The sequence below is a fragment of the Chenopodium album genome, chromosome 5 (assembly GCF_948465745.1).
Source record: "Chenopodium album chromosome 5, dcCheAlbu1.1, whole genome shotgun sequence".
Taxonomy (NCBI): domain Eukaryota; kingdom Viridiplantae; phylum Streptophyta; class Magnoliopsida; order Caryophyllales; family Amaranthaceae; genus Chenopodium; species Chenopodium album.
This window is the reverse complement of record NC_137838.1, coordinates 6,836,546-6,862,270: the sequence shown is the minus strand read 5'-3', so window position 1 is coordinate 6,862,270 and position 25,725 is coordinate 6,836,546. Positions and strand designations below refer to the sequence as shown.

At 34.9% G+C, this 25,725-nt stretch overlaps 2 protein-coding genes and 1 pseudogene across 3 annotated transcripts; all 3 read right to left on the bottom strand.

Moving 5' to 3' along the window:
* Positions 1–11,310: 11,310 nt before the first annotated feature.
* On the bottom strand, positions 11,311–13,277 carry LOC145630236 (uncharacterized). The gene is made up of 3 exons (XM_081682489.1): positions 12,861–13,277; positions 11,929–12,001; positions 11,311–11,532 (listed from the first exon to the last, which is right to left on the bottom strand). Exons 1-3 carry the CDS (start codon positions 13,004–13,006, stop codon positions 11,314–11,316), a joined length of 438 nt encoding a protein of 145 aa, XP_081538615.1. The 5' UTR covers positions 13,007–13,277; the 3' UTR covers positions 11,311–11,313.
* Positions 13,278–15,359: 2,082 nt separating this feature from the next.
* Positions 15,360–17,586, bottom strand: LOC145631709 (glycylpeptide N-tetradecanoyltransferase 1 pseudogene; annotated as a pseudogene). The gene is made up of 2 exons (XR_014112414.1): positions 17,464–17,586; positions 15,360–17,084 (listed from the first exon to the last, which is right to left on the bottom strand). The product of XR_014112414.1 is annotated as a glycylpeptide N-tetradecanoyltransferase 1 pseudogene (transcript).
* Positions 17,587–20,521: 2,935 nt separating this feature from the next.
* On the bottom strand, positions 20,522–21,273 carry LOC145632501 (uncharacterized). The gene is made up of 2 exons (XM_081684881.1): positions 20,734–21,273; positions 20,522–20,662 (listed from the first exon to the last, which is right to left on the bottom strand). Exons 1-2 carry the CDS (start codon positions 21,271–21,273, stop codon positions 20,522–20,524), a joined length of 681 nt encoding a protein of 226 aa, XP_081541007.1.
* Between the last annotated feature and the right edge of the window lie 4,452 nt (positions 21,274–25,725).

Genomic DNA, 25,725 nt, shown 5'->3' with positions numbered 1-25,725 from the left:
ACTAAATAAACATAGTGCAGCGGCCCCTGCAAACCATTTGGAGCGCATGACAAACAATGGTAAAAATCGTCAATTTGAACATCATGTTGGTCGTTGAGAGCAACACACCAATATAATATGATAAATGTAGCCAAAAATGTTAAACTGACACGAAATAAATAAAAAAAAAAAAAAAAAAGGTTATTAATATTTTGTTAAACATAGAAAAAATATTAAACTCTTTGTTGCGGAAATGAGAGCGCACACCATGCTTGACTGATGGGAGTCGTGTTTTTTAGAGCTGAGTGAGAGTGATGTGGCTGGAGTTATCACTTTATGTTGGGCTATCTGGGGTGCTAGAAATTCTCTTGTTGTGGAGGGTGTGCATAGGTCCCCAAGTGAGGTGGTGAGCTATGCAAGAAATATATATTGGGGAAGAATTCTCAAGTGCCAGAGAAGCTGGGGTTGTGGTGAGAAAAGAGGGGAGGGGGGGAGCTACGCTACTATCTGTGTTCCCCTCAGTGTGGGTTCCTCCTAGGGTGGAAAGGGTGAAAGTAAATGTTGATGCGGGTTTTGTGGGGGAGTTTGGTTGCGGGTTAGGAGTTGTGGTGAGGGACTTTAGGGGATCTGTCCTAGCTACTGGTGTGGCGCAGCATAAGGAGAGGTGGGAAGTGAAGGTGGCAAAAGTGAAGGTTGTGCTTTGGGGACTGTGTGTGGTGGCCGAGAAGGGGGTGCGACGGGTGGAAGTTGAAAGTGATTGCTTGCAGGGGGTCCAAGCTTTGAAGCAAAAAGAGACAGGAGTTAGTGATTTTCATATGCTACTAGAGGATATTTTTCATCTTTGTAATAATTTTGATTAAGTTAATTTCAGCTTCGTGAAGAGAGGAGGGAATAAAGTGGCTCATGAGTTGGCTCGTTACCAACCATGGGAGTATGGCCAACAGATGTGGCTTGATGTAATCCCGACTCGTATCCTTGATGTAGCTTTGCTTGATATTTAATATTAATCCCATAAGGTGGGTTCTTTCAAAAAAAAAAAAAAAAATTGAAAGATATACTTAAGCTTGTCTCCGATTGCCATTTTCTCTTTTTCTTTTGTTAAAAGATCCGGAAATAGTGTAGCGCATAGTTTAGCAAAACTAAGTAGTAAGTATGAGGAATGTCGTATTTGGCTTGAAGAGTATCCTAGTGAGATACATGATGATATATGTACTGACTGTGACTCTTTGATGGAGTAATAAATTGCTATGCTTTTGCGGATTGTCAAAAAAAAAAACATAAAATAAATAAAGGGTAATGTTATATATAGCCCTAATATACTCTTGGAAATTGTATAAAATTAGGAATTTTTATCAAATATCCCAAATTATCCCTATTTTTCAGTTTTGTAATTAATGCTTTCTGTATTTTCTCACACTTATTTCTCATTCTCACTCTTATTAATGCCTTTAAAAAATTCAAAATCCATGTGCATCACTTTAGATGAATATGATTGGTCCTTTTATTTTTCACCAAAAAATGTTATCGGTCCTTTTTCTTTTCAAATGATTGATGATATGTGCATCATTAAATATTATTCAATCTTTGTTTTATTCAAAAACATCAATTAATGTCTTGTAATTCCCATTGTACTTTGTATTATTGTTTCTTTGTTTTATTCCAAGTTCCTTAATTCCCGTGTAAGTTTAGAAATAGGAATGTAAAAAAGGGGACGGAGGGAGTACCACTTTAATTATTGCTACCCATCTAAATTACTATTTTATTTATTTTATTACCAACCAAAATAAAAAAAAATACTCCCTCCGTCCCTAAATTAGATTCCTACTTTTCTCTATTACGTAATGAATAAATGCTAGAAATAAACATGTAATTTAGGGACAGAGGGGTAAATTTTACTACCACTTAATAATTTCTATTACTTTTTCCGTTTGTGGGGTCCATTTAATTAATTCCTTCCATTTTCTTCTTCTCTCTCCACAAACTCACTCATAAACCCCTACCTCTTCCCAACAACCCCATCCATTGTCCAACAACCCCCACCCCTTAACATCAACCCAATCCAAAACCCCCACCCCTCACGACCAGGGGCGGAATCAAGGATGGGCTGGGGTGGGCCTTGGTCTTCCCCTTGGTTTTAGTTATCCAATAAATGTTGCATTAAATTATGTTAGTTGTATCATAGATGAGTTGGTTTTGGGTGAGAATATAGAGATATTTTTAATTTCTAGCTCCAAGTTCGAACCTTCTCCCTAATATTTTTTTTTTTTTTTTTGGTCTCATTCTTTTTTAATATTTCAATATACCCCATACTATTTTTATATGAGACCTATTAGTACATATATTACGCTTGGCCCCCCTTATAAAAAAAAATTATGGTTCCACCCCTACTCACGACCGCCCTCCATTTTCTACTTCTCTTTCCAAAAAAAAAAATATAGGAAATCAAGAGAAAATATCACTTTAGAAACATATAAATAAATATGTATCACAAAAAAGTTTCATAATATTCACATGTAGATTTCTTTTTTCCCTATTAATGTTTAATTGTACATATTTAAGGTAAACTAGCGGAATAAGGCTGCGAGAAAGGGAGGGAAAGAAAACAGGTGAGTCGGGTAAGGGAAGGGGAGGGGATGGCCAACGACAGCGTTGGATGAAGGTGGCAGTGATAGGGCTGGGTGGTCGGGTAGATTTAGGTTTTTTTATATATATTTTTTTTCTTTTTTTTGCCCAATAAATAAGCAACACGTGGCTTTATGGCCCCACTTAACGGATTCTTGGACGGAATCAATTAAGCGGTGGTAAAATTAAAATTGTTAAAAAAATTTAGTGTTAAAATATATTTTTTTTGGGTGTTAAATACCATTTTCATTTTTTTTTTTTTCTGGTGTTAAAATCTAAAATTTCCTATAAGTTAGGACTATGTCATATTCTAGGATGAAAGGAGTATATGTAATTGAATAATATACTCATGTAAGTTTGTTAAAATCGTATTGAATTTTACTTTCAAATTCTAAAACACGAAACACATGCGCCTTAGGTTTTTTTTTTTTTTTTGGGGGGGGGGGGGGTTGGCATTTTGGTTCTTTGGGTCCAATTTGAGGTTCAAATTGACAAAATTGATTGAAATTGTTTGTTTTTCCTACTAAAAAATATCACAATTGCGTAAAATTACACAAAACGAGGTATTTTAGATCACTTTTTATCAATTCTGACCTCAAATTGAATCCAAAGAAACAAAATGTCCCCCTAAATCCCCAAAGAACATGTTTTAGGCATGGAAATCCAAGCCCTATGTGGTAAAAAAAAATCGGTTGTAAAATAAAAGTTTTAGAGGTTTTAATGGTAAAAAAATAATTTTGTGTTTTTTTGTTGGTAAAAGTAAAAAAAATCCTAAATTTTTTTATTAAGAGTTAAACATATTAACGATGAAAGTTAGGAAATTTTCAGTTTTGCTACCAGCAAAACACATGCATTTCACTTTTGCTACCGGAGATTTTTTTTAATTTTATTTTACTAGTTACTACCATGCAAAAGCAAGTTTGTTAAAAATTGCTACCACTTAACACTTTCAGTTAATAATTCTGTTAGTGAGATCCAGCCACCCTCATTATCATCTTCCGGCTACCACTCCCTCCTAAGCCACCCTAACTGCCTCCCCGTCCAGTGGCGGACCCAGCCTTGGTCCTGCTGGGTCACGTGACCTAGCAAAAAAAAAAAAAAAATCTATTTTTTTTTTAAAAAAATGGCACCCATTTGAAAATAAGATATAAAGATTATTTTTGTTTATTACTTAACAATATAAACTTGTAGCATAGTGTTTGGAGGGATTGAGACAAAGCCTAATAAGCAAGGGTGTAACACCCCAATAATTCTCTCTTAAAAACCTGTGAATAACCTGAACAAAATTCAAGAGAATTACTGGCGTGCTACCGCCACGTGTTCAAACATTAAGGCTTTATCAGAAAATAGCAGCGGAAAAACTAACTCAGTTATAAATAAGTTTCAAAACCAATACCAAAACCAAATTAAATCTTACAACTTGGAACCATTAAGGCCCTTATTCAAAACCCCTCAAAAGTAGTAAATAAATAAAACCAGAGTTTAAATAAATTCAAACTTGCAAAAGAAATAAATTGCGAACAATAACCAACTCTACACTCAAAATCCCACAACCCTGATGTGAATGCTGCATATGTAAGAACCTGTGGTTAATCTGCTCTCCAGTATTACAAGTGTAAAAATTGGATCGTCACAGGGTCATTGAAAGGCGAAAGCCATGACCAAAGAAAGAAACATAAAGCACGCAATCAGTAAAGCTGAGTACATACAAGCTGCAAAACATAAAAGAAATCTCTAACATGCTACTAATAGTCAATCATCACGCATCATTAGTTTATAGACTCGACACATGACTCAACTATTTATATTGCTAAGACTCCATTAATTAATAATAGGTATATCATTATTTTTATTCATTGGATTACGCAATAGACAAGACTGTCCAACCCATGCCCCATTTGGAACATCAATAAAAGAAAAACCCCATGCCTCCTTTCGGAAAACATCAATAAACATCCAAAGACCACGGGCGCGACTCCGTGACCGTAGTTAGTATGAGATCTCACCCAACTCCTAGTTTTAAAAAAATATTTGAAATAGGAGACTCGTAGATTAGACGGCCTCGATAAAAGTACACGGCTAATACCCCGTGTACCCCAACCCCTGATTGTCATTACTCCAGAAGTGCACCAATCCAGAGTTTTATTGCTCATCCATCTTGCACTTTACGTGATTTACAGGTTTAGATTTGGTGATGACTCATATACATTACAATACAAACATTCCGAACACAACTCAACCAAACATGGCAAACTCCCAATTTAAATTCTTGATTTATTAGTGACAAACAACATTTATTAATTATTCCTTTACTACCTCTGTGTATAAACACATTGAGTGCATAAGGCACCCCAAAACCTTAACCTCGTCTTATAAGACTTGAATTCCTCCTTTACTCATCCTGTTTGCATAATCATGAATGAGTAATAATTTAATCTTTACACCAATCACATACCTTTGCCTTTAAACGCACCTTGCATAATTAGAGCACAAATAATACTTGCATTATAAACTAGTGCACATCATTTAAAATTCACAATGTATAACCAAACAATTTAACCCAGTCAATCCTATACATGATACTAAGTTCTCGATCCGTCCTTAAACATGCACCTACAAGCAAGGTTTCGTAACTTGTACGTACCTTGAGTAAACGAATTGGTATGCCACTTTACTATCTAGAAATCACCTTCAATAAACTCCTCTCCTAAACTAAACAATAACATCTCAATCAATACCCAATCAATCGAATTTACAGCAATACTAACTTACTTTAAAACCTTCAAAATCCAAATCAAACAACACTTTAAAACCGTCCCTTTAGTTAAAATTAAAGACTTGTATATAGTTCATAAATTTTCTTCATAAAAACCTTAAAATACACTTTTATACATGAAATTACAGCAAGTTTAAAGTTTAATAAAAATCTTAAAATTATTTAAAAACCCCTAATAATCTCCCTTTTAATGGGTGATTAAACCCTCCTTATAAAACATCAAAAGTAGTACTTAGAAACTATTTCCAGCACTTAAAATTTCAATAAAAACATATATTTATGCCTAATTAACTTTAAACATAATTAATTTTATCAATCAAACTCAAGAATAATATTTTAAGTATAAAAAAAACTTCGTTAAAATAAAAAACTGCTCAAAAATCATATTTAGAGGCTCAATTTGGCCACGAGAGGGTGGTGCCCACTACCAAAGGTAGTGATTCTTTCTTAAAACGTTGTTTTCACATGAAAACACTACTTTTTCATCAAAATCGGATGAGTTCAGAACCTGATCGGGATTAAAACGAGATTAATATTAATGAACGGAAATCTTAAAATCAAAACACAAATTTAACTGTTCAAAATAATCTGGAATTAAGTTAAAATAATTAGTATTTATAATCACCAAAATTTCAAAACATCATTACTATAAAAGCCCTAAATCAATTGTTCATAAAAACCCTAAAATCATGATTTTCAATAGTTAAAAACCCTTAGTTATAAAATTTACAAAATCTTAAAATTATGACATTATAAAATCTGAAATTATAAAGTTTAATCATCAAAATACAAATTGATACTAATTAAATTACTTTCAAACAATAAAATCAAAATCCATAAATCAATAATTATAATTATACAAATTAATAAAACAAAGGAGAGAGAAAACAAGACTAACCTTTTTGTGTGGGAAATTTTTGGGGATTAATGGGGTATTTATAGGAGAGAATGTTATAGGGTAAGTAAGAAGATTGAGCCTCATAAAATTGATGGGCCAATTAGGTAAATGAAATGGACTAGGCTTTGTTTGTATGATCATGAATTGTAGAACATAGGTTCATAAAATAGTTTGTGCTAAAATAATTTTCGGCCAATATTAATAATTTGAAACTTTTATAATTAAATTCCGGAAAAGTACAAATAAATATTATAAATAAAATAAAATTTCATTTATGAAATATTTAAAAATACGGGGGATTACAAAGGGCCCAGCCACTCAGGTCTTGAGTTCGAGCATTGATACTTGCAATTTTTGTATTCCTTATCTTTTTTTTTTTCCTTCCTATGGTTATGTGATTTATTGATTTTCATGTGATTATTATTATTTTTTCCTCCCCTTCTTTTTTCATTTAATTCATTGTAGCAGTATTAGCTAGTAATAGATTTTTTTTTTTTTTTGGTTTTCCTTTTAAAAATGATTATGAACTTATGACTATTTGATTATCGTGTGATTAATTTGATTATCATGTGATTAATTTGATTATTCTTCAATGTTGTTATATTTTGTGATGATAAGACATTACATTAAGTGGTTTTTCTAATTTGTGATGTATATATTATATTTGTATAATTTAATTGGGTATTTTTTTTTTTCTTAAAAAAATATTAACTCATTGGGTAGATAATAGACAAGTTGCAAAAAGATTGAATTAATCTATTTTTGATAATATTGGATTTAGTAATTAAATTGAAATTGTGACTTAATTTTCTTAAAAAACATATGATAAAACAAGTTTCTTTAGTCCCAATATGCATCCTCCTCCTCCACAAAATCATCCTCTATCACAAAATTCATCCACCTTCGGTATGCGGTCGATGGGTGATGATCGATAGGTGACAGTGACCCAGCACCTTAAAAATCCTGGATCCACCACTGTCCCCGTCAGCCACCAAATTTTTTTATTTTTTTTTTTTAAATCTAGCCACCAAGAAACCACCTCAGCCTCTCCCGTTAGCCACCTAGCTTAGCCCCCTCCTCTCTACTGGCGACCGACGCCAGCGACCCATTCCCCTCCCTTTCCTCCTCTGTCGCGACCATCCCTTAATCCTCTCGACTACCCACGACATCTCTTCTCATCGCACCGTCATTACTCACCTTCAGCATCTCGCAACACCACCAAAATGTGGCGCTATTGTTGCTGCTCCTCCCTCTGAACAAGTCGCCACCCCACTCCCCAGCACCAAAACCGACACCTTTGACCCTGAACCATCAGCCCGAATCCACCCTAAACGGGTTTAAGGGTTTCGGTTAAGGTGGTTTTGGGGTGGTGGTTTAGGGTTAGGGTTAGGCTGTGTAGGTGGAGGAAAGGGAGGGGTCGGGATTGGAGTGGAGTTACCGGCGCCGAGCGACACTTTGGGCGCCGGCCTTCGGTAGGGGGATGGTGGTTGGCAGTTGAAGGTGGTGGTGGCTAGGTTTTTCTTTTTAGAAAAAAAATTTTAATTTTAATTTTATTTTTATTTTTTGAATTAACTTAACGGAACCTAACAGATTCCGTTAATTGTGGTAGCAATTTTAACAAAGTTGCTTTTATATGGTAGTAAAATAAAATAATTTTTTTTTTCCCGGTAGCAAAAGTGAAATGCATGTGTTTTACTAGTAGCAAAAGTGAAAATTTCCTTAAAGTTATACATTGAGAAGAATGACAAATCAGCATAGTGCAAGTAAAAGAAAAAAAGGAAACCCTTTGTATAGCACCTCAAATAGCATAATTTAGCACCCTTAGCACAATAATTATTGTTTCATTTGTTTTAAAAGGCTAACTTTGACTATATTTTTTTTAACATAAATAGAAGATATATATAGATTAAAAGGCTATAGCCTTATTATTTACATTATACATCCCATAGTAATTACAAAGAAAATTGATGTAACAGCAAAATAAGCCTACTGGTAAGGCTAAGTCTAAGGCCGAAACTGATCTCCTATAGAGAAAAGTATATACATCATTAGTGACCCAAAAGCTAAGTACATCCATAACTGACATCTAAAGACTGGCAACAGCCATTTGAAGATCCCAAAAGCTATCAACATCCATATCAACATCCATAAGCAACGGGAAGGACCTTCTGCCTCTAGTGAGTTGCTGCTTCTGCAACATTTGCTTTCTCTGACTCGTGCAGTTCAGAAACACACTATGGAACCAGATAATGTGTTTTATAGCCAACAACCATCTCTCTTCCAAATACAGCAAGACGGTGAGCCAATCCATTCCCTTCTCTCGGGATATGAGTAACCACAGCAACCTCAAACTTGGACAGAACAGCAGCCACATCACAAATAGCTGCAGCTAACTCGTGATGTGGATTAGGACCTGCTATCATTAGCATATCCCAAAGGACTTTGACATCAGTTTCAACGATCACCTTCTTGATCCCCTAATCCATTGCAATAGATAAGCCATCATTCATAGCATAAAGCTCAGTTAGAAATGGTGAAATTGCATCATATTTGCATCAGAATCCCACATACCACGAACCATCATACCTTCTAATTACCCCTCCTCCAGAAGAGACAGCAGAATTAAGCCAAGCACCATCTGTATTAATCTTAAAAAATCCTTCCCTGGGTGCCTTCCAATCAGAGTTACAGGAAATCTGCTCCTTACCCTTCCTGCTCTTGCATTCCTGTAACATTGAGTTTGAAATTTTATAGTCGAAGTAGAATTTAGTAAACAAAGAGATCGGACCAATTTGTTTCTTTTAAAAAATAGTGTTATTCCTATGCAGCTAGAGGTGCCACAAAGCTGTAACAAAAATCATCTTCCACTTCTTATCCAAGTCAAGATTATAGTTTATCCAAATCTCCCAAGAAAAATTCTTAAAGATATCGAAATTAAAATTATTAGGAAGATAAGCTTTGCTAAAAATATCATTCCACAAAATTGAAGAAGAGAAGCAGTCCCTAAAAATATGAATATGAGATTATGAGTAAATGTTACACCTAGAACAGATAGGAGATATCAAAGGCATATAAGTAGCCAAAGTTTCTGCCACAGGCAAAATCGAATGAGCACAATTCCATAAGAACATCATATACTTAAAGGGAGCTTGAATTTTCCATAAGCCTTTCCAAGAATTAATATTAGAAGAAGCAAGGCACTTTCCTTTCAAAAGAAAATGATAAGTTGATCTAACACTAAAGATACCATCCTTGCTTAAATCCCAAGTGATAAAGTCCTCTAAATCTGTAAATTTCGACAAAGGGGTGGCTTTGAACATGGTGAGAACATGTTGAGGTAGAAGGTGAAGAATATCATTTAAATACCAAGCTTTATCCTTGATTATATTAGACACCTTCCAATTATCCATGTGAGGAGGAATATCACAAGTCATCACATCCTTCAAAGTTGAGGAACCTAACCAATGATGATACCATATTGATGTAGAACTCCCATTGCCAATTCCTACCCTTAAACCCGAGGCTAGTAACTCCCTGCCCTTTAGGATGTCTTTCCAAATTTGAGAATGATTAGGGCTAGCATGACAATAAAAAAGCTGACCTCCTCTCTTTAAATATTTCTCACTCAAAATCCTAACCCATAATTTTTCTGGTTTTGTAAGGATCATCCACCCTAATTTAGCCATGAAGGCCATATTCCACAATTTTAATCTTCTAATCCCTAACCCTCCTATTTCCATAGGCTTAGTGATATGATTCCAACCTAATCTTGTGGAATATCTGGATTTATCAACCTTATTCCATAGAAATTTTCGACAGTTTCTTTCAATATCCTCACACACAGAAAAAGGGAGAATACTAGTTTGCATTAAATAAACAAGAAAGGAAGAAAGAACAGATTTAACCAAAGTACATCTTCCTGCCATATTTAATAATTTGGATTGCCAACCCTTGATTTGATTAAAAGTTTTATCAAGCAAACCAAAATAATCACCTTTTTTTTAACTTATTAGAATGAATTTCAACTCCTAAATACTTACCAAAGGAAGAAGTGGAAGTGAAACTAAATTCATTGATTAAATCTTTTCTTATATTATAGTTCATTTTCTTTGGAAAAATAACTGTTGATTTATTCTGATTAACCCTTAAACCAGAAATATCCCCAAAATCCTGCAAAACCTTCATATTAGTCTTATATTACCTTTAGAAGCTTGTCCAAAAAGGAACACATCATCTGCATAAAAAATATGTGACAAGGAAATAGATTTAGTTACCTTAATTGGCTTCCAAAGTTTCTGATTCACCTTGTTTTCTATCAAGAGAGAAAGTCTTTCTAGGCACAAGACAAAAATATAAGATGACATGGGATCACCTTGCCTAATACCCCTTGAGGGAGTAAATTCAGAAGTAATCTCTCCATTCCATAAAACTGAGATTTGAGGAGTTGTAATGCAAAACATAATCAATTAACAAAGTTCATAGGAAAATTAAAACCAATTAGGGTTTCTTCAATAAAAATTCACTCCAAACTGTCATAAGCCTTTGTTAGATCAAGTTTGAGAGCCATTATGTTTTTTCCTATCTTAGCTTTATGGAAAATATGAGACATCTCTTTGATTATGATAACATTACCCTCAATTCCCCTTCCTTGAATAAAACTGGACTGTAAAGGACTAATCAAATTATTCAAAAAGAATCTAAGCTTACAAGATATTAATTTGGTGATCAACTTGTAAGCAGTATTACATAACCCTATTGGTCTGAATTGAGTCAAATTAACCGGATTATCAACCTTAGGAATAAGAGAAATATAAGATTTGTTAATATCCGCATTAACTTTGACTATATGGTAATATGGTATGTTATGCATAAATTATATTAATTAACTAATAAATTTGTACACAAACTTGATCTCAAAATTGATGCTTCAAATCAAAATGTAAAAAATAACATATACACCACAATTATTAACAATAATAACATCATACATTAAGCTTCAATCTCACTTGGGAGTCTAGTTAGATAAAGATCGAGATCATTATTGAAGCTCATTTGTAGATCCCCTTCTAGCTTGATTTGGTCTTCTGATTCTGTGATCTTCAGAAACTAAAGTAATGTAACTTATGATTCCAAGGGCAATACCGACAAATGACAATGCAGCTGATGCACCAAATACTCCATGGTTTACCTTGAAGCAACTTCGGTAAAAAACACCAATACTTGATGAAGCATCAGTGAACGATATACTCCCTCCGTTCTAAAATAAGTTTCGATCATTTAGAACAAGGAACATAAAATAACCCTTTCCAATTACTAACATTATAGTTGCACTTAATGATAATTAAGGAAGACAGTTAAAACTCATTTGTTTCAAAACTGATAAAATTAATGAATTTAAATGTAATTTTATAAAGAAGGTTTGATTTCAATGTCCAATTGTCCATGTAATTATACCTACCCCTAATTTTATGTAAATCACATATTTGCGAATAATCATAGATAAAATCATAAGTTATTAGGTTTTTATTTATCCACTAATTATTTATTTATCCACTATTTCTTATCAAATGAATTGAAATGATGTTTTTTTAAAAAAAAAAAAAAATTGTACGTGCAAACATGCTTATATAATTGAACAGAGTGAATTAAAAACCTTGGAGATCCGTATTCCATAATGTGTGGCTCCAGCATAAAGGAATAAGATAATTGCTGGTATACATGTCAACCTGCAGTACAAATTTCTCAATTCAGTAACAGAAATTATAGTAATTGCTTTGCTTTCAAATTTCAATTTCATAGTCAACACATTACATGTAACACGTATTAGTCAAACTCATTAATCGAGGTACTTAGAGCATGTTCTAATAGACTGAAATCAGCTGAACTGAACTGAACTAAGCTGAACTGAATATTTTATAAGAGAAGGAAATTAGGAACTGAACTGAACTGAAAATAAACGTATGAGAACAAACCCTTATTAATGATAAAGCATATGTTGAAAATAATTAATAACAAGATTGTTTAAAAGCTTGCAAGTTTTCTACTATCTCTGTTTCAGTTAAAAAATACCCATTTTGTCAAAAAAATAAAACCAATAATACCCATTTATTACAAATAATAAGAAACATATGTAGTATAATGATTATTTATTTATTTTTTTTTTTTTACGGGAATGATATTTTTTTTCAAACATACGAAGTAGTAATTTTCTTTAAATTTTTATTGTTACTTTGTTAAGGGGGTTATTAAATACCGCCCTCGAATATCTAACTAACGCCCACAAAATAACCTAAATTTACATATGTTAGTTAGAGATTCGAGGGCGACTTCTATTTTGGGAGTTGCCCTTTCAAACAATTAATAGGTTATTAGTAGGATATAAATATTAAAATAAATCAATGTCGCATAAAATAAAGGTTAATTGATTAGGTTTGTGAATAGCTAAAGTATATCTTTGAAACATGACTCCACTTTGTAAAACTTAGTAATCTCTCTTTGTTACTACTTACTAGTACTCCAGTATTTATGGTTACATTTTCTATCAACTTCCTATATACTTCCAGTATATGAATTAGAAATGCATACCAACAGCAGACAAAAGCAAGAATTGCTAATGCTCTTGAAGTAGAGGATGAATTAGTTGCTCTGCCACAACCACAATCAGCTGAAATGCTAATTAAGATTAGTGCCACTATTAGGCAAACTATTGCAGCAACGATCATATAAAACATTGGACTTCGAAAGTATAGGCATTCGTGCACTACACATAAATCGTTTGTACATCTGAAGTAAAGCAGACGAATCTGGCCAAAAAAAATAAAAATGATACACGTATTAAGAAAAAGATTATTGTTAATTGCTCGTTATTGATAGATAAAATCCAATCTCGGGTATTTTCATTTCAAAGTACCCTAATTCAACTAGGATAACTCGAGCACGTACCTGATTTTTAAAAGGCAAGACCGCGAAAGTAAGACCCACGCCAGTTGATATCAACCCTAAAATTCCAACAATTATGCTAGCCACAACAGTTTTACCATTCATCCTTGATCCCTCTCTTTAGTTTCAACGCAGGTTGCAATGGATCATACGATATGTTTTAAGGTACATTTTATAATTTATTGAGAAAGATAGTTATGGTTCACAAGTCATTAACATTAAATATTAAAGACAGCTTATTAAACGTAATGTATCATCATTACTGCCAAAACACAATTGTGAAATATTCTATGATTCTATCCATATACTAATAAGCTCTCCATTATACTAGTTTGACTTTGTAATACTTTATTGTTTAAAATTTTCTAACACCATATAACACTGTAAGTAACATAGAAAAATAGCCATTTTAAATCATTTTTTGCATTATTAATAAGTTCAGTTTAGTTTAGCTCCTAATTTTCTTCAATTATTAAATATTCAGTTCAGTTCAGCTCTAATAAATTCAATTCAGTTCAGCTGAGTTCAATGAGAACAAGCCCTAAGTTGATTATTTCTTGGTCTATCAACCAATTTGGAGAGAAATAGTAGGCTTTGTATAATTTGTACATACTCCCTATGTTCTCAAATAATTCATGTTATGGAGAGTTTTTTTTTTTTTTTTTTTAAAAAAAAAAAAAAAAATTACAAATACTGAAACCATGGGTATCAAGTTTTCAGCAGTATCCAAGTGGCTTGCGGTAATCAAAATGGGTCAATCCATATCCGTCGTCACCAACTCATTTGGTATGCTCCTAATAGACTAAGATGAACACAAAAAAAAAGTGGTCGTCAGCCTAAGAAATTTTAACATGACAACAGATTCCTGGCCTTCTCTACACTCTTTCAACCTCTTGGTTGGCAAACTCTCACATCTGCGGATTCTTGCAACCCACTTTCAGTAAGCCTACAGCAAGATCTTATCAAAGATGATTTGCTGCATTGTTCGGAGAGATTGCAGTTTGATTAGATTGGTATAATAAATTAAGACTTTACACTATACTTTAGGTAATGTGAAAAATACATAGTCCGTGCATCAAAATTAAAAGGCATACAACGAGCATTCACAGAAACTATTGATACACCCAATAAGGTTCATTGTCTCATTTGTCTGTCATTGAAAGAACGATGAGCTCGATTCTGAAATGAGGTCACTGAAGCTTGAAATGGTGAAATTATATGCCTTCATAGATCAATTCGCTAATGAGCTAAAGTCACAAAGTAGCAACTAATATCACAAGGAGCTTAAGTAGGAGTGTAGGACCGAGCAGATTTTAAAAAATAAATAAATAAATTTGTAAACATAAAGATTGTGAAAAAAAAAACAGTAGTTGAGGTGAAACTGCTTAAGTGCTCAGTGTGCAGCATAGATGACATTATGGTTAGTGGGCATGGAAATCGGAAAGAGAAAACTCTAGTAAAAGAGAGCCACCATGGAAAAATCAGAGAGGAAATTATGCAAGGCCAGCGTGGGCATGATTGATCTACTAATCCATACTTATAGACAGCAATCGAGGTCTTCAGGCCAAATGTATCCAAAGGGCTAAAGGAGGTAGTCTATACGAGTTTTCTTGTTTCTTTACTATATGACGGTATATAATTGACAATTTGACATCAAATATACATTAACTGATACCAATCCTCAGAACAGTAGAAAGTTGATGATGCAGTAGTTAAACTCATAACTAAGGGGGGACAAAGATAAGGTTTAAGACATTAATCTTCCCGCATAAAGTGAAACTTGCCTAAAGGAAAGCTAGGTAACCTACTTCCCTAGTCTTGAACAACTTAACACAATCTTTCTAGTATTTTTGTCAACCTATAAATTTCCACTTAAACAGCCAGGGGAATTTGGAACATCACTGTCAAAATTTTGTCCTGTTTTCTGCAGATTAATGGAAATTCCCTTCTCATTTTCTTCAAGATTTCAGAAGTATCAAGCATTGAAAACTCAAACAAATAGATATCAGATGATTCAGAGCTGTAGCTAATAACAAAAGGCAAGAACAAAGTTTATCTATTGGGAGGAGCATTGACAGGATGCAGCCATCCACTGTGTATCGTAAACTCCAACAAATAAATATCAGATCTGTAGCTAATAACAAAAGGCAAGAACAAAATTCATCTATTGGGAGTAGCATTGACAGGATGCAGCCATCCACTGTGCAATGCGTACATGACAAAATGCAGGCACCAGCCATCATAAAATAAATCAAAATGATGGACTCGTTCTATACTGTTAATGACAGTTAGACAAGTTAAAGACCTTTTCTAAGTGGCATATAAGTAGTAATTGCAATACTTGAAAGCAATAGAAGACACGTTTAATGCCTCTAACTACAGCATTTAACAAGTTGCCCATAATTTCAATCAGTAAACAGAAACCAAATTTAAATAGAGTATCAAACATGAGGAGACAATAATGCATTTCAAAAATCTCTAGTCCCAATAACTCAGCAAAATGAGGTCTTACCAAGGATATCTTGAAAGTCCACTCAATTACTGCCAGGAAACTCAACCTACAAGAGTACAAGTCCAAGTTCTGAAGGCTTTATTGGTTGCCTTAAGCGATAGTTGTACAGATAGTAATGAAGCTTTCCATCTCCCGGCCCAAATTTCAGCTCCTTGAGAAATGATTCATTCTCCATAACATCCAGGGCATTAAAAACATCATAGTCCTTCGACTTTGCAACGATAAGAGCATCATTCATCAACTGAAGCAGCGGGGTTTTTGTAGCCACGTTGTAGTAAGAGTAGGCAGCCTTCAGAGTTGAGTAATTTGGGTTGCCAAGAATAGTAGAAGGGAGAGTGTAAAAGCTGCAGAAATCAGTGATCTCATGAGTCAAAGGACTTTCAACAACATAACCATCAACTACATTTTCTTTGGGAAGAAGCCAATGCTCAACATCATCTTCATCAAAGTCAGTAGCCACAATGAACTGGCTCAAGTAACCCCTCAAAAGTCGGGTAACAGCAGGAACATCGCGAAGCTCCATCTTCCTGAAACCAGGTGTAACTGTTGAATCGGGTAGCTTATAAAGCCTTATGGTACGGCTCATTGTCATTCTCGGGCCAAGCCTAGAGAATCCAACATCAATCAGCTTCTTAGGGTTAAGAGACCTATGCCAATATTGACAGGTTGCTATGGGTGTTGGAATAACAACACCAGCAGTATAAGCAGCTTGCCATATATTTTCCAGATGAACCCTTCTAGTCACCTCCTTGATCATAACAGGTGCAAGCCTTTTCGACCTCAGCCTCTTATGCACACACAGGAAGTTAACCTCAGCCATGGTAACAACTTCATCACGAACCCGTATCCTAGCTGGAACACCAGTAATGAAAGCAACCAGCTTCTTTGACTTCGTTGCTCGCACACCAATATGCCAGCTCTTAAAGTGACCAGGTGGTCGAAGAGCCCACTGAAGGAACTCCTTAGAATAGTTGAACCTAAACATGTTTTCATCATCCTCAACATAGTTGTTAGTCAAAAGGTTGTAGACCTGACTGCACATATCATCGGTTTCCAAATCACAAGTAATCCACTCATAATCCGCAGGCAACTTATACGGCTCCTGCTTGACTTCAGACACTGCGGTAGGCTGCTCGATGGGTCCTTCGGGCAAGCTCGAATCTCCAATGTCCTTGAATTGCCCAACAGGCTGGGTCTCCCAAAACTTGTGTCGGTTTTCGATAGCAAGGGACTCCTGAACCCTCCTACTTATCGCCTCAATGCTATTTTCACCCGTTTTGCTTTCGGGGTTTTCATCAGGTTCTGGGTCTCTTTTCTCAGTCGTTGGTGAATTATTATCTCCCATAATGACCAAATTCCTATATAAAATTAAAATACCCAAATCTATGAATCAAAAAAGAAAACCCCAATTTTTGGTCACTAACATAACAATCACAGAAAATATCAACACATTCTAATTCGCATTCAATCAATGACAACAAGATAGATAAATCGAAAGATAATCAGCAAAATAATCATCGACCTAGAAATGTTTATGATTCACTCTAGATTAATCAAGAGCAGGTAAATTTAATCGATTTATGGATGGATTCAATCCAATTCCAAAAAACCCTAGAATAGTTTCAGATCGAAATCAACATGGATAAATTACGGATTGAAATGAAACCCTAAAATGCGTAAGATAATAATAAAATTTAGGAAAGTAGTAAAATGGATTGAAGAGAGAGAATTACAAACCTCCGTCAATGGCAGGGGCAGATGATTGCAGCGGCGAGGGAGAGTGAAAAATAGAGTGAGATGGGTCTCGTTGGTGACTTTATGATGAGAACGAGAATATTGAAGTGAACTATCCAAGTTTTCTACTTTTACTTTTCTTGAGTACCGAATAATCACGCTTTTTAAGAAATTTGGAGTCTTCGAGGTCCGATGTCTAAAAGTTTTGAAATTTTAGGGAATACATCTCGAGGTCATATAATGTCGTTTGAAATCATATATGATCATTATTTGTTGTCGTAAATATTCGTGGTAGGCTTGAGTTAATGAAATAGGTACAAGTTGTAAACCGGTCATTGGTCGTTTATGCAAATTGGATGGTTTCACGCACCCAATTGGACTCCTGTGGGGTATTAGGGACCATTAATAAACATTTCGGCAATTTTTATTTCCGTGCAAAAAAAAAAAGTCAAAAAATTCCAAAATTGAAGGCTAATATCCATGTTTTTTTAGAAATTTCAAAGGTTTCGGGGCCTGGTGTCGAAAAGAAATGAGATTTTAGGGGATACATCTCGGGATCATATAATGTCGTTTAGACCATAAATGATCATTATATGTTGTAATAAATGTTTGTGGTAGGCTTGGGTTAATGAAATCAGTGCAAGTTGTAAACCGATAAATTGGCCGTTTACAGGAAATTTGGATGGTTCCACCCACCCAATTGGACTTCCGGAAGGTATTTGGGATCATGGTAAACATATTGGCAATTTTTATATCCGAGCGAACAAAGTCAAAAAAAATTCCAAAATTGAAGGCTAACATCCATTCTTTTTGAAAAATTTCGAATGTTTCGGGGTCCGGTGTCAAAAAGCATTGAGATTTTAGGGGATACATCTCGGGGTCATATAATGCCATTTGGATACATATAGGATCATTATATGTTGTCATAAATGTTCGTGGTAAGCTAGAGTTAATGAAATCAATGCAAGTTGTAAAGCGGTAAATTGGCCGTTTAAAGGCAAATTGGATGGTTCCACCAAGCCAATTGGACTCCCGAAGAGTATTAGGGACCATGGTAAATATTTCGGCAATTTTTATTTCCGGGTGAAAAAAAAGTCAAAAAATTCCAAAATTAAAGGTAAATATCCACGTTTTTTGATAAATTTTGAAGGTTTCGGCTTCGCAAATGTGGGGTTTATGGATATGTACCAAAGATAAAAAAAAATTAAAACAAGAGCAAACTTTAATTTTACACTATAACCACTTAATACCTTAATATATATATATATATATTTATATATATATAAACTTGCAAATTTTTAGTTTATATTTTAAAAAATTATTCACTCCTTGATAATTAAAAATATTGTTGATCAACATTATATGTTGATAAATATGGAATACTAATAGATGTTAGTCATGTTATTGCAAAGTCAATAGTATGGAGTTGATTTGTTTTAAGTATTGGATAGCACCGTAAATATGGGGTTTAAGGGCATGAATCAAATAAATGAGTTAAATTGGAATTAATTTGAAGGTAAACAATCTAGATATTCAACTGATTTCTGACTCAATCTAATTTAAAATCCTTTGAAATCCGTCATGGATCGAATTGATTCTAGTTAAACTATTTTGTTTCGTAATAATCGCAACACTAGAGTATGCGCAAATTTATAGGAATTTAGAGAATTTAGAGTAGTGACCATTATCTTTTATTCGTCTGTTTTTTTAATGCATAAGTTTGACCGGCACATTTGCCTAGATACAATTTTGAACATTAATATCTTTAATGAACTATTACTAAAAATTACTACCTCTGTTTTTTACACGGTTGCTAAACACAACCTTCACTTACTTTACACACCCCCTCAAAAACCCAATTATGCCCTTACCTTCTCATATTCTAATTCTTTTGTCTCTTCCCTCTCTTTCACCCTAAAATCCCAAAACATTTAGTTAAATCATACACCCAATTCATATAATGCCAATGGAATTTCATAAATTCTTTTCAAGCTAATTATCAGAAATTCGTGACATCGTCATCTTCGCTACTAATATTTCATTGTTGTGGTAAAGGTAACTTCACAATCTCCCTCATTTTTTCAATTAATTTTAGGGTTTATTTTCTGGGTTTTTTGCGCTCGAGTTTGACAATTTTGGGGCTTTAAGTGTTCAATTGCATATGGAGTGTTAGTTTTTGTAATAAAGATCAAGCCAAGTTGATAGCAATTTAAGTTAAACAAAGGGAGTCGGAAAAAGAGTTTGTTCATAAGTGTATAACTGATTTCTAGGTCGGGGTTTAACACTTCTAATTAATATTAATCAGTTTCAATGGGTTCAGTTGAGTTTAAGGTTTTAATCAAATTACATATTGATTTTCAATTAGGTACGGCAAAAGCAGCAGGTGAATGTTGATGCACATGTCATGGCTGGTAATGGTGTAAGCTTTGGGGTGGTTATAAGAAGAGCAGCAGGTGAACTGATTGCGGCTGCTGTCAAGAAGATGGATGTGTGCTGGTCTTCTGATCTGGCAGAAGCAGGAGCTGCAGCATATGGGGTGAATATCGCCACCATACTGGGGTACAATGACGTGGAGCTAGAATGTGACGCGCTAAATGTTGTTCGAGCTGTTAACAGTAAGCATAGAGGAGTTGCCCCAATCTACTTGTTTTATGAGGATTTTATCAGAGCTAGTCTTGCTTTTAATTCTTTTACTTGTAAGCATGTTAAACGGGGGGAAATGTGGTTGCTCATAGTGTGGCTCGTTGGGAAACTACTTTTGATTTAATAATATATTAATATTCCACCCTTGTTTGCTTCAAAAAAAAAGGTAAGGCAAGAAGAGAACTTAATTTATTATAGACATGCATACTAGTCAGAAGTACTGAAATTAGTTCTACTATGGAGATAATTACCATTACAATCTCTATTCTATATAATCACTTAGCACTTAAAATATAAATTCCTAAATAGTGCAAAACAAAATACTAAATGAAAGTAATAAAATATAATTCCTGAAATCAATTACTAATGTTATAGTTGAAGCACAAAACAAACTTTTTCAAACAAGCTAAGCTACTGTTTAACGTCCTCGAACGTTTGCAACTTTGTGCCACTGATTAATTCTTGATTGCAAAGGTTTGTCCCATCCATTGATACCAGGATGATGATGGCGCCAATATGGATATATGGGTGGAAGTGGAGAATCCTCTTTCATCTCAATCTGTTCAATAAATAAAGTTAATTAGATGCAAAGTAACATTGAATTAAATTAAATATACAACCAACACATACCATTATAAAGTGCTCAGATGACTTTAAAAACCCAAGTGTTATAATCCGTTCTGGAGAGCTTTTTCCGTCTTCAGCAATTAAGGGTAGAAAGGTCAAAGATTGGTCCACTGCCCAACTAACAACTACAACATTATATTTAGTGGCAATGATGAAACCCATATCAATCATACTCATCACGTGAAATTTTGGTGCTGGTCCCACATAATGTTGAACGGAATGCAAAGTCCTCTTACAGTCACGTTCCCCTAATACATCAAAATACAAGGTATATCTATTTTCAATTTCAATAGCTAGTTCATGCCTCACGGTTGGCCATCGATGTTCATCCTCGTACATCCATCGAGCAATGGCTCTATACCCACAATTTCCATCTCCAATAACATTATGGATATACTGAACGAAAGGCAGAATGGGCAAAGGTAGATCATCAGCAAATGGAGCAACATTCATAGACAGACCTTGGAAATTCTTTGAGGATTTAACACTTTTATTAGAAGAGACGTGTGTAGGAGATTTTCCACGACCACAAGAAGAAGACATACCACGTCCAGGAACAGAGGCAGATGAAGAAGATTGTCCACGACCACGACCACTACTAGAAATAGGCAAAATAGCGACGGTTTACTTCCGACGGACGGTTTTTCCGTCGCAAACTTAACAAAATTACGACGGATTTTTTTCCCTCGCAACTTTACGACGGATTTAAATATCTACGACGAATATTCCGTAGTAATTTTGCGACGGAAATATTTTCCGTCGTAATGTTCTATTTACGACGGAATATTTCGTCGAAAATATATTTGCGACGGAATATTCCGTCGTAAGTAGAACATTACGACGGAAAATATTTCCGTCGCAAAATTATACGTTTTTTAAAAAAATACCCAAATTGGGGACTAAACGGCTAAACCTAAAAAATCGAATTAGGAAGAGAAGAAAGAGAAGGAGAGAGAAAGAGAGAGGGAAAGAGAAAAGGGGCATCGATCCTCGCCGGCCGTCCCGATTCCGGCGCCGGTCGTCACCAACCTGCAGCCGACGAAGACCAAAACGAAAGGAGGACGAAAAGGAGAAAGAGAAAGAGAAAGAGAAAGAGAAAGAGGACGAAGAGGAGAAAGAGAAAGAGGTCGAGCCTCCGTTTTCCGGCGACCCTCCGTCGTTGACGCTCCTGGTTGTTGCCGGCACCGCGTCTAGGTAATTTGTTTTTGCTTTTTGTTGTTGTTTTTTTTCCGGTTTTTTTTTAAAACACATTCAAATCGCAGCCTTCCTTGACACCACAACCGCAGCCTCCCTTGACCACCGCAGCCTCCGGCCTCCTCCCTTCCCTCGCCGTGGCTGAAGCAGTTGGTAAGTTGTCCTTTCCCCAATTTTTTTTTTAATATTTTTTTTAATAATAAACCCTTATTTATTTAATTTAATTATTTTTTTTAATTATTTTGTATGTAGGATTTGTACAATTTGTCAAAAAGAAGTGCATATCTAAAGGTTAGTCACATTACAAACCCTAATATAATGTGTTTTAGTTTAGTTTAGTTGCTTTTTTTTTTGTGTAAGTATGTTAGTTTAGTTTAGTTTAGTTTTCATTTTAATGTGGTTTAATTTAGTTTACTTTTACTAAAGTATATTAGATTAGTTTAATATTATGAAACTTTAGTTTAGTTTATTTTAATATAATGTGGTTTAATTTAGTTTAGTTTTACTAAAGTATATTAGATTAGTTTAATATTATGAAACTTTAGTTTAGTTTATTTTAATATAATGTGGTTTAATTTAGTTTAGTTTTACTAAAGTATATTAGATTAGTTTAATATTATGAAACTTTAGGTACGTTTTGTTTGTTTTGTTTAATATGATGTATGTTAGATTACTTTAGTTCATTATAATCTAGTTTAGTTTTGTTTAGTTTAATATATTGTTTCTTACTTAAGTTTAATTTTTTATAATGCATGTTACTATATTTAATATTATGATATGTTAGTTTAGTTTGGTTTTGTTTGGTTTGATTTGTTTATATTAATGTTAAGGTTTTATGATATGTTTGTTTATGTTAAGTTTAATTATGATATATCCGTATAATTTTTTGTATGTTTGTTTAGTTTTAATATCTTTAAAAAAATCATTTGCATAATCATATGCCTAGATACCCGTTCAAGGCATACACATTAGGAGTATGTCTTGAATAGTCCCCGGTTGGGACTGTCCTTGTACGTTTATTCTCACTTAGGTGGTGAATGTATTCCTTTGTTTTAATTCTAAGGAAGATCCTTGCTTGTCATTTCTCTACAATGTTCTCTAGGTACATATATAGGTGTTTCTAATCGCCTATATTGTGTACTCGGGGAACTGTAGGGAGATGCTGCCGGATTTTCCATAGAATTGAAATTCTGGCATACATTCACTAGTGAGATTGAACGTACAAGGATGGGTTAGGTTGGAGTGATAAGGACCCTTGGAAATCATTTTTCTTCTCATTTGCATTTCCATAACAGTTTGATCTACAATGAATATATATTGTGCTTTATGACTAATGTGATTAATGGCATATGTGTTAGTTGTGTAGAACTTGTAATCATGAAACGAAAAGAACGTAGTTGGATGTACGAAAGGAAGGTTGGGAATTCTATTAATCCTGAGTTCTTGAAGGGGGTAGATGAATTCCTTAAATATGTGGAAGATCATCCCGAGAGTAGCAACCCGAATGAAGTTAGGTGTCCATGTTTTAAATGCAAAAACAAACGTCTCTGGGATCCAGATACGGTCAAACTTCATTTGTATCGCAGCGGTTTTTTACCTAATTACTACGAGTGGATGTGTCATGGGGAAGGGTTTCCAGGAACTCGTAGAAAGGAGTCAAATGAATATCGTGAAATGGTTTTGGATGCCTTTGGTCAGTCTCAAGATCAAGGTCATTCCGAAGAGCCACCTGTTTCATTAGAGGAGGAGCCTAATGCACAAGCCAAGCCATTTTTTGATTTGTTAAGGGCTTCTGAACAACCGTTGTACGAAGGGAGTTCATTGTCTGTGTTAGAGATGGCTTCTAGAATCACTAGCCTAAAGTGTGAGTATAATTTGCCGCACAGATGTGTTGATGGATTTGCTTCTTTGGTTAATGAAGCGATTCCTAACAACAACCACATGGCCGAGACATTCTATGAGGTTAAGAAAATTGTTAAGGGGTTAGAGCTGCCCCATGAAAAGATTCATGCATGCCCGAAAGGATGTATGTTGTTTTGGAAAGATGATGCTCAATTATCTACATGTAGGGTGTGTGACAGCGACCGATACAAGAAGACTTCTAAAGGTAGCTTAGTGCCTTTGAATGTTCTATTTTATTTCCCTATCACACCTAGGTTGCAAAGGCTTTTTGCAACTAAAAACATTTCTGAGGAAATGACATGGCATGCTAAAAATCCTCGAGTTCAAGGCACAATGGCACACCCTAGCGATAGTGAAGCGTGGAAACACCTAGATAGTTGCTTTCCTGAGTTTGCCTCTGAACCTCGTAATGTTCGACTTGGCCTATGTACGGATGGATTTGCTCCACATGGTCAGTTTGGGGGACAGTATTCATGTTGGCCTGTCATTTTGACCCCTTATAACTTGCCTCCGTCAATGTGTATGAAAAGACAGTTCATGTTTCTTTCGTTACTCGTTCCTGGTCCTAAAAACCCTAAGGGCAACTTGGATGTTTACATGCAGCCGCTCATACACGAGTTGAAACAGTTGTGGGAAGTTGGGGCAAATACTTATGATATTTCGAGAAAACAAAATTTCAATCTTCGAGCAGCCATCCTATGGACCGTTAGTGACTTCCCGGCTTATGGTATGTTATCTGGTTGGACCACAGCCGGTAAGAAGGCTTGTCCATATTGCATGGAGAAAAGCAAAGCATTTTGGCTCGAAAATGGTGGTAAGGTTTCTTGGTTTGACTGCCATCGTCAATTCCTTCCGACAAATCATCCTTTTCGAAATAGTAAAAATGCATTTTGTAAAAACAAAGTCGAAAAAGGTTCACCACCTCACATCATGTCAGGAGAGGAACTTTGGGAATGTGTGAAAAATCTCCCGAAAGCAACAGATGGCCCCGAGGCACTGAAACGTCTCAAGAATGCAAAAAAAGGGTGGTTCAAGCAAAGCACTCTATGGGACCTTCCATATTGGAAACATCTGCTTGTTCGTCACAACTTAGATGTCATGCACGTTGAAAAAAACTTTTTTGATCAGTTGATTCACACTATAATGGACGTGAAAAAGCAATCTTGTGACACCCCATCAGCTCGGAATGACATTGCTAAATACTGTAAACGGCCCCAGCTACATCTTCAAGAGGATGATAGAGGAAAAGAATTCATGACAAAGGCTCCATTTGCTCTTGACAAGGCTCAGAGAAAGGTTTTGTGTGAGTGGGTCAAACAGCTGCGGTTTCCTGATGGTTACGCTTCCAATTTGAGCCGATGCGTTGATTTGCAATCAGGTAAGTTACATGGAATGAAAAGTCATGATTGTCACGTGTTCATGGAGAGGTTGTTGCCCACTACTTTGAGAGAATTGCTCCCTACTCATATATGGAATGCAATTACAGAGATAAGCCAATTCTTTCGCGATTTATGTTGCTACACAATTACAGTTAGCGACATGGAGCGATTGGAAAAAAACATAGCTGAGATCCTGTGCAAGCTTGAGAAGGTTTTCCCCTCATCTTTCTTCAACTCCATGGAGCATTTACCAATTCATTTGCCATATGAGGGCAAGTTATGTGGACCTGTTCAATATCGGTGGATGTATCCTTTCGAAAGGTAAATCAAAGGTCCTTTCTCAACTCTTACTTTCATCTCTTTCATTGATTTCCGTTACTTATACTTGTACGGCTACATAAACATAATTACAGGTTCCTCAATCACCTGAAACGAAAAATTGGTAATAAGGCTCGTGTTGAAGGTTCCATATGCAACGCTTATCTCACTGAAGAGATATCAAACTTCTGCTCCAATTACT

What these genes read in the sequence shown, in the direction of transcription:
- LOC145632501 (XM_081684881.1), bottom strand. Translation starts at nt 21,273, where the DNA reads ATGTCTTCTTCTTGTGGTCGTGGAAAATCTCCTACACACGTCTCTTCT. An exon ending in CATCTGAGCACTTTATAATG is followed by an intron (nt 20,663 to 20,733) that starts GTATGTGTTGGT and finishes TTTATTGAACAG; the next exon opens with ATTGAGATGAAAGAGGATTC.
- LOC145630236 (XM_081682489.1), bottom strand. Translation starts at nt 13,006, where the DNA reads ATGTTTTATATGATCGTTGCTGCAATAGTTTGCCTAATAGTGGCACTA. An exon ending in CTTGCTTTTGTCTGCTGTTG is followed by an intron (nt 12,002 to 12,860) that starts GTATGCATTTCT and finishes TTTGTACTGCAG; the next exon opens with GTTGACATGTATACCAGCAA. An exon ending in ATGGAATACGGATCTCCAAG is followed by an intron (nt 11,533 to 11,928) that starts GTTTTTAATTCA and finishes AACTTATTTTAG; the next exon opens with AACGGAGGGAGTATATCGTT.